Raw genomic sequence first — 16,747 nt, forward strand, 5'->3', positions numbered from 1 at the left:
TTTAAACCACGATTTCATAGCATGAGATCTTTGGATTAAAAAAAAACTAGTGTTAAAAAAATGTATGAATTTCATTAATTGAATTAATTTTACCAAGTGAGTTACTCTATACATTATAATATGCTCAACAATGAATACTGCAATTATTCATAACAGCAACCAGTGCATAATTCACATATGTATGAGGCACAAATTAAAAATGGATGGCAAACATGGATGGATTCAAAACTTTCCAACTCATGGTGTTATTTGATGCACACTGACAAAAATAACAAAATAAAAATTAAATGATATGGCTAATAACACCATGCACATTCAAAATGAGCTTCATATGATCGGAAGCAAATCAATCAAATATCTGACGCTACTAAGTGAATAAGAAATTCGTACCCCATCAAATATATCCAGAACCTCGTCCCACCACTAGAAAAAAGAGAAGATATTTCAATACGCTATTAATGCATTGTTACAAGAATTATAAAAAAAGAACATGTCCACATTTTTAATTTAACATAACATGCAAAGTGGAAACACTACTGGCAACAGTGCTAACATTTACTATATTGTTAAGTAGAACCAATATAAATCTATTCTAAAAAGGCACTTGTTTAAGATACACTGTCCCACAAATTAGAAAAGCTCATAAAATCTACGAGAGAAAACAAGGTGATGGAAGCAAAACAATTTCCACATAACTACTCCCTTTGGGACTTTGTAATTCACAATACAAGACATGACAATGATATTACATAGACAAATGAAACATTTTCGATGTGTAAATCAAAAATTCATCAAACCTGAAAAAATAAATGACATATTCATTTCACTGGATACCATTTAAGGCAATCATATCAAAAAATACACGTGGTAATAAATTCTCATGTAAAATGCTTACAAGTTTGGCTTCTTTATCTGCTATTGAGGAATGGCCAGGCTCATAATCCTCTATTCTACCAGGTTGGTTTTTATAAACCTCAGGTCCATACTTTGTAGAGGGAGGTATGTACCTAAAAAAATTTCAGAAGTGATTATAAAGATAAGCACATATCTTTCATAAGTATCATCTTTATATTTGACATTAATATGATTTTCTCTGGAATTCTGTATATATGGTGATAGTAATGTATGAGGAAATATTGGTGGAAACATAACATATTGCATTCGAGTAAGTTCTTTAATGTAATATTTTACCTCCATTTCATCTAAACATAACAATTTTTCAGTGTATTATGAAGATCTGAAATCATACATAAGAAATAATAAAAGATACATTAAAATTTCTAGAGTAAAAGACTTACTTCTATTTTTTAATATCATTTTCCACATTAAAAATATAGTATTTCCATATCGATGATGTATGTACCACAGAAAGGAAACAGAAATACTAATAAATGTTAAAACTACAATATAATCAATCTTGTGGGCAGCAGATATAGAATGCAATAAGAAATAAAATATACCCAAAAATGTTCTAGACTTAATTGATGTATCAAAAACTCTTTCTTACTGCACAAGTTACAAGCTGTTGATGAATTGATTAGAAAATAATATTCAAATTATTTAGCAATTCTGAATAGCCCTGAATTGATAATTATATTATTTTATATAAAATTTTCACATGCATTAGAGAAACTAAAATTTGTATTTTTTCTGTTTTTACAAGTACTTTCTCAAAGTAAAAAAGGGTATTTATGCCTGTATGTCAATGCATGGTCATGGTTTTTTCTAAAATTATTACCAATTCTTTGTACATGTGCACATTTAAAATGACAAAAAAATTATCTCTGACCCAAAAATTGCACAAATAATTGCTCATCTTGCCTCTACTGCTCTGTTACTTATTTCATATCTTCATTTTGTGATTAGAATTAGTTTTGGAATTTTATATCCATGTGCGCATGCAGAGTGAAAGCTAAATCATCCCACTGATACAAAAATAACAGGGCAGAAAAGCAAGGCGCACATGGGATTTTTTTTAGATTATTAGAATAAATAACACCTCAATTATCTGAAGGAACATCACAAAATCAAAGCTGAAGCATGCATATCCTTACTTTCTAAATGAAATGTCACAAATCTATTCCATGAAAAACAGGCAGTTAAAATGAAATATCCAGGGTCTCTATGAAAAGTATCAGTAACAATTTTTCCTGATGTATTCGTGAAGTGCTGAATTCAGACCATCAGTTAGAAAGATCATAAACTAAACTCATGCCACAGGTCTTGATGAATGACCAAAAGCAGAGTTGAGTGTCTGCTTGCGAAGATTTTCTGCAATGGCATTTTGAGGATTCCCCAACCCCCTTAAAGTGCTGACTTGGCACCAGCAGGCTATTTCCTATTCCCAAAAGTGAAATCCTCCCTCAAAGGACACCACCATATGACCCTAAGTATCATCAAAGAAGCTTGCAGGTATAACCTTAATTACCTTCTTGAATCCGCCTACCAGGGAGCCTTTGAGTCGTGGAAAAGCCACTGGCAAAAGTGTGCCAATGCTGAAGTGATGTAATTTGTAGAAATTTGAGGCATTGTAGCTATGTATAATACCAATCTATTTTTCTAAAGATTTTCCTGATTCTTTTTATAAAAACCATCTAAGACACATGTATTTACGCTATATATTTGCGCTGTTGTCTTGTGTGTAAATACATGGGACAGAAGGGACACCAAACATTGCCATTCTTACTCTTTGTGACTGGCTACATTTTCCATTGTTACATATAATGATGCTTACCATCAGTTCCTTTCAGAACACCTATTAAATATTGTTGAATTCAGTTGAAAAATTGCAAGTTCAGTTCGAACTATGTAGGTTGTTTGCCCACTGTTTTTTAATTCTATTGGCCAAGATTGGTGGCTATGAATGTACATATTTTGGTCTAAGAACTTTTTGGCCTGTACTAGCCTTCCCATTATTTCAGGCTGATAATGAGCTTTTGTATACTTCTTCATCTTATTTGTATCTTGTTTGCACATAGCCCAACCATATAGACTATTCATTCATGAAAGGATCTAATGAACCACCATATCATCTTCATTCATGGATATGATCCAAATAAGAAGCAGTTATGATGGAAACTGAGAAATCAGGGTTTTTAGTGGTTAAAGATGACCAAAAAATAACGGTGACTCTTGGTTACAAATATCCTAGTTCCATTTATTCAGGAGAAAGTCCAATGTGAGATTCAGACTCATTCTCAGAAATATGATTTCTAATAAAACACTGTGTGAAAATTTTCAAACCAATTAAATGTTAGAAATTTAGTTTTATCACTACGTTGACCGAGAACTTAAGATTTATGCTAGTATGGACCACTTGACTAGAAATGGTAATAGACCATACATTTCAAGCCCAAGCTTAAGATGTTAATTACATACATTGTAGACTAAATTACACCAGCTACCCCAAAAGAATAGAGAGAAAATACATTTAAACATTTGAATCAGGGTATTTCATAACAAAATCACCAAAAACCTTAAGGCTTTATAATCTCGTTCATCTCAAATTATTTGAATGTTGATTGTTTTTTTGACCTGGACTAAAAAATAAATCACTTACTTGGATCGAGGCATTGTGCTAGTGGTGAAATTGTAGTCCTTGTTCTTTATTCGTCGTCTATCAAGGGTAGCATATTTGGCAGAATAGCCCATATCAGAGTCATAACCAATTGGATCTGGCTCTGAAAGGTACCCTTCTGCAGAGGTATATGGGTATCGACCTGAAAATATATCATAGCTAAATTTCTTTTCACCATAATATTTCTTCAGTAAATAGCAAGTGTCTTCATCTATTTTTTTGAACATTGAGGAAAAATTTGCAATATGCACATGGGCTCATATTTACATGGGCATATGCACAATATATACATGTACTCATTTATTATCATATTGTACATAATCATCCTTGGCAAATTGAATGATGAATGGAGCTTTTCATTTACATTTCCAGCACTAAGGTCTACTGCTGAAATGAAAGCCTCAAAAATAAAAATCAAAAACACAACATAATTAATTTATGATCAAAAGAATAATCATAGTTAAGAGTACTGAAGGTAGCTCAAGATGGAATATTTCAACAGTTTTCACTAAAAATATATTTCAACTATATTTAAATAGTTCATGCACCTGGGTATCTACATGGTATGTTATTGCTTATGTTTTGCTATAGGCTAATGCTTTCACTCAAATGCAAACAAATTAAAGAAATTGATTAGGGATTAAAGAATATCATAGTACATATCTGAATTACATGCAAAGAGAGAAATTCTGGTATCTCATTTGTGATAAAACTCGCAATACCTATTGATCCATAAAGATACTTTCCTTGTTGTCAATGTTCTTCAAAATTCCAAGATAGTCAAATATGACAAGCTTTGTAATCCCAGATTTTCCTATTTTTTTGGCAGCCCATTTTTAGGCCTTATTTGATGTTTAAAGTTAAAATGATGTAGTTATATCATCCAGAGATTCCCATTCCTGTAAATCTTATGAGTTCCATGAAGCATCTGAGGGGGTTTGACAAAAAAGAGATTCAAAGGTGATGATAGGACAGTGTCATATGAGGAAAAAATCCTATTTCATTTCCTTCCCAAGTTGACTAGAGAAAAGTATTATATTCTCAAAATAAAAATTAATTTGAATTTTCATCAAAAATACCTATGTGTTGTGAGGCCCCATAAGAAAGTTTGACTGAACTTTTTCCTGATGATTCATGAAAAGTTGGGTGTGACTGGGATTTTCTGGAGACAATTACAGAAAAAATATTAAGCTGAGTTATATCTAATTTGATATTCAACATATTTTTTAAAATGTCAAGAACTGACTTTACTTTGTTACTAACATTTTATGGAACATATTACATAACACACTCACTAACTAACAGTTGGTTCCATACTGTTACCAAAGACATGAAGTAAAAAGTTGAGAGTAATGTCTTTGGAGTACAACCCAGGAATTCTCCAATTACCTAAAAAATTATTGAAAATTCTTTTCCTATTCCATTGATTTACTCTATTAATACTTACTACCTTTCTTGTGAATGCCATGTCTTGTGGAAACAATCTCTTTGAAAAACAAATAAGATGGAGTATTCCAAGTAATGCTTGGATATTACACATCAGTATTTAATCTGGATAACATTCTATGGATATGAAATTATGATGAACTCAAATTATCTTTGTTATAGAATTAAGTCTTACTTAACAATACTTTGACTTTGGAACAATATGAATTATAATGGTATGGAACCTGCAAATCTTTTTCAGATATGACGCTCAAAAGTGTCTTGTGAGATGAACCATTGTTATTTCTGAAAATGGATATGGAAATTCGAACTAAATCTAAGTGAAAACATCCTACAAATGTGTGCTGTGTGAGGGTTTGCATAGAATAATTTTCAGTTCATATGGGTACATTCTTCCAGGGTTTTCAATATTAAGGCTGACTTTGAAAACTCATGTTTCACCACCAGTCCTCAAGGCATATTCAGCTTAAGTCCTGAGGAACTTTGATCTGAAGACATCTCCAGGGCATGTGGGTAAACTATGCTTTCAATGTCAAGCTACATGTAGACTATGCTAAAAGAATAGTGGCTTCACCTGATATGTTGCCTTGGAAACCTGCAGAATAATTTCATAATTAAATTACTTGTGAAGAAAAGACATTGAATAGCTTTCTTGGTTTGAAATTGTTAATTCCAAAGAAATGAATTCAATGTGCTGGCTAAGTTAAGTGCCTAATTGATGATTTTTATATCAGTTAGATTCTTATATCATTAACTTTTTATTACAGCATTCTTTTTTTGCATTAAATCAATATTTTGCATCAAGATATGATACAAAAAAGCACACTTAATAAATATCACATAGACATAGCAGGTCATAAAGCTATGCAATGTACAAATGAAGAGTACCTTTAAAGTGTTCACAGGTATGTATGAATATTTGTGCATGTTAAAGGGGTTATCATGGAAGAAGTGCAAAAACAGTATTAAATTGCAAAATCACACAAGGCAGAGAAAAAAATAGCTATCTGGCATTAAGCAGAAGTATTATTTGAATGGCAATTTCAATTACTATGCCATATCTTGATTGTTGTTGCTACTAGTTTCTCATAAGTCCAAAAAATGGCAACCCTTTTTTTTAATTTCTCAATATTCATTATATGTCTGCAAATATAATATATATTTTTATGAAATTCACTTGATTTATTTCTCAAACTTTGTTCGGTTTTTGATATTAATACCACTGATGAATACTCCTAGCATCTCATTTTGCCTATTGGTTTCTTAAATATATATTGTACAGATTACTGTACTACACCACTCAATGAGCATAGTTTTTCCCTTTAATATGTTTGAGCTTTTGACTTTATTATTTCCAGTTCAAGGAGAATCAGAATCTTTTGTATTTTTTTAGTTTTCAATAATGCTTGTCAACAAATTGGAAAATTTCACTCATTGACTTATATGCAATGGATAAATTCAAGAATAATGAAGTATTAATTGCCATTCAAATACATTTTTGAATATTTTATGCAATGAAGCGCAATGTCAAGCATTTTAATCACGGGATATGCATGAATAGAGCTTTAGCTCATTCCTCAAACAATCGAGCATTGTAATGCTTACAATATTAGTGTAATGTTAATCATGAAAACCATGCTACAAGTTTTCAGGTAATGTCACAAGATATGATAAGTGAAAAGAGGCATTATAAAGTGCAGTAGGTAATGGCTTGATCGCCAGGAAGCCACAAGGTCAGCAAAATAAAAGTGTTGTACCTCTCCGTGTCTTGTACCGAACCGTGACATATTCATCTGCAAAAGTAACAGTTTGCATAGAATTAGGTTGATGTGCCACAGATAATTCCTCTCCCAATTGTCCGAAGCTAAATGAAATCATAGATCTTAAGCACAGTAGTAAACTAGAGTGGGGCACATGGGGCATTTTAATCTCTTGATTCCGTGAGGTTGGAAGCCTCGTCAGTTTGCAAAATTGAATGGATATGAAATTAGATAACCTTCCTAGGTCTGCTTCAAATTCATTATCAGTGTAATCTTTTGGCAACACCAACTAAATCTGCACTCACAAAATAAAGTGTGTGTTGACATTAATGACTTTAAAATTAAATTTCTTCAAAAATCATGTAAATTATGAAATTCTTTGGAAATGATTACCCTAATATTATTAATACCATGTGTAAATTTGGTATGCATGAAGTGCCAGTATTATCCAAAAGCATTCAAAAGTTGAGCTACAAATTTTTTCACGATGAATTATGTTACTTCCACATAAATGAAAAATTTTTTTTCCAATTCTGATCACAATAACAAGGTATTTTTTTAAAGCATGTATTATGTTCAATTCAAAATTAGATCATATTTTACCTATTTTGTATTGTTAGGGGTGCAATCATTCATCTCCATTGCATAGGCACAAATGTTCTGAAAACATTAGTATAAATTCTGCGAAAATGGGCTGCACATGTGACCTTGGTGCAAACGCATATAAATTGCATCCATCATGTCCATTCAAATTGTAAAGCTTTCAGGCTCAAATCAATATATAATCATATTTTTTCTTTCGATAGTAATGGAAAATTAATATAGAAACTAGCATGCTACTTGCCATCTTTTCCTGGGCAGTGCAGAGACTCATACATCTTTTTGTACCATTTTGCTTGATTTTCCTCTTTGATTCCCTGTAACAAAACAAAGACTATGAAGGGGACACCTCCTGTCACACATGCCACAGCAAATTAAGGAAGAATATTAGTGATTTTCCTATATGTGACACCAGATTGCATAAATTATCCTTTATATTTTATTTGCAAGATGATTTGTAGGTCACCTGTTGCCAACACATAATTTATGGATTAAATCTTAGGATGCATGCCCTTTCTAAAATTTTCTAGTATTCACCAGGGCACTAGGAAGCTAAAAAATGTTGTCATGCTGGTAGACTTTGGCTATCAATAGTTGTTTTTGCCACTTTGGAAGGTCAGACAGGAATGGGGTGGAGCAAGACGATTCAAAATGAGGTCAAGTGCAAATCATATGTAAAAGTTCTTTGAAAAAAGAATGTTCAAAAAGCTCACATTCAAGCAATAAGCTATGCTCCTCAAAACCTTGTCTAATCATACTATTGCACATATTTCATGTCCCTGACAGCAACATTTATGCTGAAGATATATGACTGGAACTGAAGATATGTTAAAAATGACTTTAAGATGACTTTAGAATGCATTCCATTCAATTCTCTTACACGTTCATTGTGACTTTCTAATTTAATTAACTTGCCTTTCCATAACCCTGAAAAGCATCAATACTGATACCCAAAGTTAGTTGCTGTTAATTATATTTAATTCATTTATCAACTCCAGTTAATTTTTAGGCACCATTTGATATAAATAGTTTTATGATATTTCCAGCTAATACAATGATAAGAAACATTGACATAATATTTTGATTACATTAATCTCTTCCAGGTTCCTTCCACAACCTTGTTTCATATGATAATTTATTCAATTCATACATGCTAGTTTTGACGATTTTGATATGCTTAGTATGATGTCAAGTATTTGACAAGTTTAGTAAAATATTATAGTTCTGACATATATGTATATATCCATCATGAGTATGATCTTATAGGTAATTACAGGAAAAATATATTCCTCAATTACTCAGTATCAGATTTTAATATCCAAGTCAAGAATTGATACTCGAGGCCAACATTCAATATAAAACGGTATTCAATTCATCAGCAATTTTTAATATCAATGGCAGGCCCTCATTTCTCTTCATGCTATGAATCCTCAGCATAATTTTTGCTTTTGAGAAAATGAAAAATATATGTGGTAGGCAATTAGGATCTTTCAGTGGCACAGTCGAGCGTCTTAGCTAAAGATTTTTCTCAGAAATCTTTCTGCACAGATTCTGTAATTTATTTTTTAGCGACTTCATTTTTGACTTGCCCCACTGTATCTCATTTGTCTCTTTACCTCTCAGAACAACAAAAAGCCAATATCATAGCCAAGATTCCCACCAGTCCTTCAGTATTAGAAATACAAACTCTCCTAACTTCTCCTACTTGAGATACCCAAGAGAGATTTTTGGAAGCAGTATAAGTTTACTTAATACCCAAAAAAAAAACAATGAACCTTTGGATAAATGAAAAAGTATTGCATAAATAGATAATAAATAGTCAGGTTTTGGGGATTACTAGAAAGGAAGTGCACAGCAAAGTCAAATTTCCTTACATAAATAGTTATCCTTACAATTAGACAACTACAACACATGTATGTATTCACTGTAGTTGTGTCAACAAGTTCACAATATTTCTATTGCCCACTCATTAAAAACCACCAACAATGTGAATTTGCAGCACAATGGTAACCATAGTGTTATAGGATCCATTTGGCAGCAGAAGACAAGAGAAATTGATTTTCATTGCAATAAAACACCAGTCAGTATGACAGACATATGGAATATTGATAGAAATGAGCTCTTATGGCTAGTAATATTGAATGAATGTAAAACTACAATAGCCGTAAACTGTTTACGGCTATTGGAGTTTTACATTTATTCAACAAGACATATGGAACTTTAAAATAGTCAGATAGTTGGAACAAAATAAAACTGACCAACGTTAACTGAAGATGTGAATTTCAAAAATATTTTCCTCACCTGATAGTCACTCTGCAATGCATGAAAAATTAAGAGAGAATATATTTAAAAAAACTGAAATTTACATGGATTAGGTAGTAAAAAACAGGGCCTGAACATATAAACATTGGATCCTGGAAAATCCTAGGCTTTTGTATTTTTTTTCAACCTTAATCCCATACAGAAATTCTGCAGGAAGGAAAGCTCAAGATAAAAAATCTCAGTCCTCAAGTCCTGGGGCTCATTCATGGATGGGCAATCCTATTGACTAAAGGAAAACTCCTAATATTTTTGAGAATCAGGATCTAAAATTTAAGGGAAGCCCAAGGATTTTGCTACAGGATCCTGGGATTTTACATCAATTCTAAGATTCACCAGGATCACAATCATAGGTTTATGATTCATCCCAGGATCAGTTACAGGACCAAATGTATTGGTAGGTTAACGTCCTGGTTAAAACCAATTGGTAAATGAAAGCAACAAAATGGATATAAGTGGGGCAACTTTTTGTATCGGCTGTGCATTTCAACAACAGATTTTTCTTCACATAGCTTTTAAAACTCTAAGTAGAGGCTGATTGAATATTTCTGACCCCTTTCATAAAGTTGCAACAATGATGGTACATAAGGATTTCACATGACTAACTGAAGCACCATTTATAAACACATTTTTTAAATATTACTCAGGTAAGTTGTATTCATTGCAATGATAATTAAGAATCAATGTTATCATAAGTTACATTCATTGTTACTGAAGTATGAGAGGTGATACTCACGGATCGTAAAATTATTGGAATTCCCTCTTTGGTTGTTGGTCCAATTCCCTCAAATTTCTTTGGTGCAAGTTCAACAATCTTTCGTTTCCTTTTTTCATCTTCAGTCTCGTATTCTTTCCTTACAGAGTACACTAAAATGAGAAAGTTACATATGTGCAATTATAAATTTGAGCAAGCAGTTTTTCTTTGGATGCACAAGAAATGGTAAATGTAGATAAAATTCCAAATTGATAATTATTCAGCACTCAAGGAACTGCAAAGAATGGCTATAAAAAGAGACCAATGGCTGCAATGGCAAGGCTATGCATTTAGAAGATAATGATTTATATGAGTGTTTCAATACATGGGTTTTGAGATTTTTTTGATAAGTTTTTGTTGTCATTTACCAGTTATCACTAATTTAAAAGAAAATGACTATTAGTCTTGTCATAAAATTATCAAGAATGGAAAGTTCTTCAGTCAATTTAAACATATATACATATATATATATATAATATGTATATATATATATATATATATATATATATATATATATATATATATATATATATATATATATATATAGTTAACCTATAACAAATGAAGAACACTTTAAGTTGAAAGAATGGAAGGTAAGCATAAATAATCAGATACATAAATGGATTCTAATCTTTCATGATGCTCCAATAGCTGGAGCATTCTGGGAATCTATTTCAGGAGATAAAAAAAAAACAATTGGAATGGTAAATAGAAAAGGGTTAGAAATACATGGAATACAGAGGATAATTATTAGGATGACAGATGAAAGATGAAAATAGTAGAATAAAACATAGACTTTGGGAGAAGAAAGCATCAAGAGAGAAGTAATGAACTGAGAAAGTACTGTATTTTCCCATACACATATACAAAACATTCATATGATAAAAAAAAATGATGATGCACATAATGTAAAACGAAAATTCAAAAAATCCAAACATTTAGATACCTATGTATACAATAATGTAAAGAAGAGTCTTGCAAACATAAATTAGTCTGGAAGCATGCCTTTATAATTGCATTCTATTTTATAGAGATCTGTCACTATTTCAGTTATTTCATTTCAAAAATCCATGACAAAAAGGGCGCACAGTATCTTTACAAATTCATGATAACTAATAAGTTCTAGATGTGCATTATTCATAAGGTACATGTTATCAATGGGAAAAAACGGTAACACTGCAAAGGAAACATGATGGAAAGAGCAGTGCAAGGATAGGGAGAGTTTGTAGAAATAAGGTAAATGAGTAAGTCACACAGAAAGGTAAAGGAAATGCCTGGATGCAACAAAAGAAATTGATTTGTATGCTTTATAGCATCTAAGAAAGAATTTGACAGAAGAAGCTGGGAAATATTAATGAACATTGTGCAGATGATTGGATCAGACTGGAAAGCTAGATAACTTATCTGGAACCTTTATATGCCTAAAGTTAAACTAAAGGAACATGAAATAAATTGAGCTAATGCTTATAAAAATGTTTAGAGAGCATTTCTTCATCTTATACTATTAAGTTCTATCAAGGTAATAAAATGAACTCACTAATGTCACCATCATTTTCCTTTGAGCCCATCTTCTCCTTCTCATCAAGGTAATGAGCTCCCCTTGGTAGCTGTCCCTCTGGTTTTGAAGATAAAAAAATAATCCAGAAAAAAAAAATTAGAATTTCTTTTAAATTAATTTTTAGTCACTTAGATTTTTTCTGCACCATCATATAAGGCATGTATGCTCTTTCATCAAGCATAAAAATTACAATGGGTAATGAGTATGTGTCTGTGTATATATATATATATATATATATATATATATATATATATATATATATATATATATATATATATATATATATATATTTATTTATTTATTTATTTATTTATTTATTTATAAATACATATTTTTATATATAATTTTATATATATAAAATTTGGTTTGATATATAATTTCAAAAATGCAGGAAAGTGACAGCCTTGCCTATGACTATTAAATTTTATATTTTCCCCATAAAATTCATAATTTAAAAAATAATTTTTTAGTTTTAACACTTTTTTATTGGCGGTACATGGCACAAGGAATTTGACAACCCATTACAGAACCTGATTGCTTAATGAATTCAACTTCTCATCAATTGCAGTTCTCTACTGTCATAGAATTGGGAAAATTTGTGGACAACAGTTTATACCTTGTGACTCTTGATTCAGCACAATTTCCAAAACATTTCTGATTAAAAGATATTGAAATCAAACTAATTCCCTCTGGCAAAAATATGTGATGAGGTGCCTATAAACTATATAAATTGAAAATGTATGGCATCGAAAAATATACTTTTTTCCTAAATTACTAATTAATAGAATTCCAAATGAATAAAGAAGATTGCAAAAAAGAAGTAACTTTGTGCGAATTCCAATTATGAAATAGTACTTGAGATTTGACTGTAAAGGTAATTTAAAAAATACTTATTAGGTTCTGAGAACTAGATTTTAGTTCCATAAATTTAGGGACAGCATTTCATATTTACTTAGCAAACGCACCCCAAAACTTTGGGAGATCTCCATACTGATCTATTTTTCTCTACCAATCTCATGAATATTGAGCAATATTTTTTTATTTAATTTTAATCCTGGTTACTGCTATGGTGCTTCAATGAGTTCTTAAAAACTAATATCCAATCATGCAAAACACCATTTCCACCTGGTTCATACCTCTGGCTTTCTGGAGAAGAGTAATTGTTGGGTTTTGGGCCCTGGGCAAGTGTGAAGTAAATGAAGCTCCAGGCGATGTTGGACTTTGAACAAAACTGCGGCGCTCTGTGGTCACAGACACGCTTTTTGAGGTCTCTGACTCCTTTGATTGCCAAGCAAAAGATTCCTCTGGAGCTGGAGAAGCCAATGACCTTGAATACCCTTCCTGGAATCATTACATCAAATATTCAAGAAAAACAATGTTAACTGTTAGCAAAGGATTTAATGTAAGGTATTCAGTACTGTTTTTCCAGTCTCTGGAAACAACTTTAAAAAGAGAAAATGAAAGACCCATCCAATTCCCTAAATGACCCCAATTGAAGCTATATTTTTCAATATGGATTGTAATAGATCCATTGTATTTATCTTGATGAATTAAGATTGTAATTACTTTTACATTTTGTCGTGGATATTCAAAAATTTCATTAACAGAAAATATTTTCATTGATGAAATTTATCATTTATTCCAATGTGATGCTTCTTGGTGGAACATTGAATGAAAGGCAGTGGGAATAAAAATTATGAAAAATAAGTATTTTTTGATTCATTCACTAATTATCCATTGAGACTGACTGAAATCTGTCCATTTACCTTATTTTTGGTGAGTGTTGAGGCATCAAAGTTCACTGGTTTGAATTCCTTTCTCTCTGCAGTTGGGCTTGGACCTGCGCTCTTGGGGACCCAAACAGGGGCAACATCTTCTTTGGAGCCAAAATCTACTACCTCTTTGGTGCTTACACTCCTCTCTTTTTGCTCTGAAGGTTCGCTTAAGGGCTGGGCTCGAAGGTCCTCCGCCGATTTTGATGGTGTCCACACACCTGAGAATAGGATGCAAAGATAAATAAATTATGCAATTACATACATACCGAATATTTCATTGAATAATCTCATGATGGTACAGCTGGTGTATAAAATGTATTTACTATATTTTCATATAATGGTAATGGCTCATGATTTTTGCTATTTGTTTCATTACTTTACCTTTCATTCTCCCAAACATTAATGAAACTTCAAACAGTTTTCCTTTGCTCATTATTCTTTCTAAAAATAGCCAAAGATCATTTTCATCATTAATTTACATCTATGTACATATGCACAACGCTCCACGAGCCCATTCAATAGTGTGAAGCAAAATAAGTAAATGATGAATAGATACTTAGCCAGTAATGAATATATTGTATATGCCCATCATTAGGCGTTTTAAAATCATTATCAACCCAGCAGTGCTCAAAACAATCTTGATTGATGCTTCAATGACAACTTCATACTCTTTGAGAGGTCATTTAATTTAGAGAAAACCTCTCCACAGATCGCTGATAAGGAATTTAGGAATGATAAGGAATTATGTAAGTTAGGTGGTTAAGTTTTTGAAAAAGTGCTTTCAAACTTTAATTTTACTTACATATTTCATAAATTACCAGCATGATGAACGACAACAATTTCAAAGTTATTAAATTCCTCTTAGGTCACATTTAAATGTAATCTGACATACTCGACGGGCAATCCTCTACTCACAAAGAAACATAGCTAGACCAAAATACTTTTAGAAAGATAAACGGCATTCGACTTTAATTTTTAGATATAAGAGGATATTGCTAGGATCTAACTGTGCATTATCAATTGCACCAAGCAGATGAATATGAGGAGTATAATAGAAGCACGAGGATTCCATATAAAATATAGTTTTTCCTATTGACAATTTTAAAAACACACGCTCCTCATTGGAAATATTCGCGATAACCACAAAACCTTGTTTAAATACTCTGAGAATCCCATTAGCAAGATCGAGTTACCAGCTGCTATTCGTTTTGCGAAAATGTGATTCAGAGAATTCTGTGTTCATTACGACTGTATAACTAAAGGCTGCCGTCCTCTGGGCCACTTCCGCACGCCCAGGTGGAGAATCGCGGAGAATGACTTGCATGTAGATATATATCTCGATTATTAGCGGAATGGAAATGATACTTCACTCCGTCTCCTCTACCACACGACCGTATTGCTCCAAAAAAGTGTGCATCGCGAATTCCCATTTAGAGACACAACATTATGTCAGTGGATACATAAATAATATGAAAAGAGTAGTGACGAGAAACAGGCCAAAGAAATATTCAAATATTTTTATTACAATGTTCGAATCGCTGCGATATTATTCAATATTGATTGGCAAAGTGCCAGGGTCGCTTGTGAATGAATGTGTGAATTTATGATGCACTCAAAAATCATAGTATAGTAAGGTCGTACAGTATCTATATTCATTAAAAAAATCAGCTTGAAGCTTTCAATGGAAATTCTTGCCGTGAGTCTCCCCAACACTTTTCCAATATATTCTCCATACATGCAGGGTCTGTCAATGTTTGTTTGTGGTATATTTATATACCTTATTACTTCGTATTATAGCTCAAAAGCTGATATCTGAACAACAAGAGATGTGGAATAATATTAAATGTGAAAAAGTAGAGAGAGTGTTTCGCCATGCGTTTTGCGGTGCACATTTTTTTCTTAAAAGTAATCGTTGAGGAAACACTTTAATTCATCCGAAATCCTATTAAATACCGTGGTAGACAGAAATGTTGGTGAAAAGACCTCTCGGAGCATTTTCTTGCAAATAAATTTGCGTAATATTTGCACTTCATCATGCAAATATCCATTCAATTCAACTCGCCAAATATTTGTAAAAATTACGAGTACGTCACTTGCGAGTGACTTACGAAACAAGGATTGAAGAAAAAATTGAAGAAAATATTGGGCAACATTTAAGGAATGACGCTCAGCGTTTGAACGAAATAAAACATGAAAATATGAACTTCACACTCAACTTAGTATTGTAATTGAACAAAAAAGAGCATAGACTATCTTTTTTACTGCCACCTAAATTTTTATTTGCTAATAAATCAACCAACTCATAGGTAATTGCGATAGAGGCAGTTGCGGTACGCAAAATGATTGGCCGACTAAGCATGTGACAGCAGATCGCCTAAATTTCTTTTAAGTCCAATGGAATACCATCTATAATTAATTGTTCAGTAATCATTCATCACGATATTTTTTATCTGCGCAAATTACCATTAAAACGTTTCTAATTCATTAATATATATATTTACGTATCATGATAAGTTTATTACAAGGCAACAATTTATTTTAAATGCGTTTATAATAGTCCTTGAAAATAGATACTGCCCTTGCATGTCAAAGGCAAAGTATTGGTTACATGAAATCTTTTTAGAATTTATATTAATTTCATAGTTTATCTCTCAAAACTGCATGATTTTAAAAATTATCTATTTTCTTATTTACACATCCTTACAGCCATCTCTTGCTCCCCTCAAACGGCCGACGCGGGAGAAGAATGAAATTGTTTTGAAGTTTGGGGACCCGTCGATATAAAAGTTTTGGACATCTAACCTTATTTGATACCCAACTAAACGATGTTATACAATAAATTAAAGGCTAAAAAGCTACGGGTAAAAAGTCTAGTCATATAGAGTGTAATGATGACGTAAAATTGCATTAGACACTGGCAAATTTGCACATTAGAGTGATAGAGGAGGGAGACGTTAG

At 32.0% G+C, this 16,747-nt stretch overlaps 1 protein-coding gene across 9 annotated transcripts in view; it reads right to left on the minus strand.

Moving 5' to 3' along the window:
• CAP (Cbl-associated protein) overlaps window positions 1-16,747 on the minus strand; it is a 407,290-nt gene that overhangs the window by 45,932 nt on the left and 344,611 nt on the right. For 7 of the 9 annotated variants that reach the window (XM_071583869.1, XM_071583875.1, XM_071583871.1 and 4 more), the window contains 9 exons: window positions 13,781-14,007; window positions 13,151-13,355; window positions 11,994-12,071; window positions 10,439-10,569; window positions 7,628-7,700; window positions 6,781-6,816; window positions 3,560-3,719; window positions 896-1,007; window positions 391-423 (listed from right to left, as the gene is read on the minus strand). In XM_071583869.1, coding sequence (XP_071439970.1) covers window positions 391-423; window positions 896-1,007; window positions 3,560-3,719; window positions 6,781-6,816; window positions 7,628-7,700; window positions 10,439-10,569; window positions 11,994-12,071; window positions 13,151-13,355; window positions 13,781-14,007 — 1,055 coding nt within the window. The remainder of the gene's footprint in view (window positions 1-390; window positions 424-895; window positions 1,008-3,559; window positions 3,720-6,780; window positions 6,817-7,627; window positions 7,701-10,438; window positions 10,570-11,993; window positions 12,072-13,150; window positions 13,356-13,780; window positions 14,008-16,747) is intronic. The other 2 variants (XM_071583868.1, XM_071583873.1) reach the window with 2 other exon arrangements.

This window comes from Hetaerina americana, unplaced genomic scaffold (genome assembly GCF_022747635.1).
Source record: "Hetaerina americana unplaced genomic scaffold, ioHetAmer1.1.p SCAF_15, whole genome shotgun sequence".
Classification (NCBI taxonomy): Eukaryota; Metazoa; Arthropoda; class Insecta; order Odonata; family Calopterygidae; genus Hetaerina; species Hetaerina americana.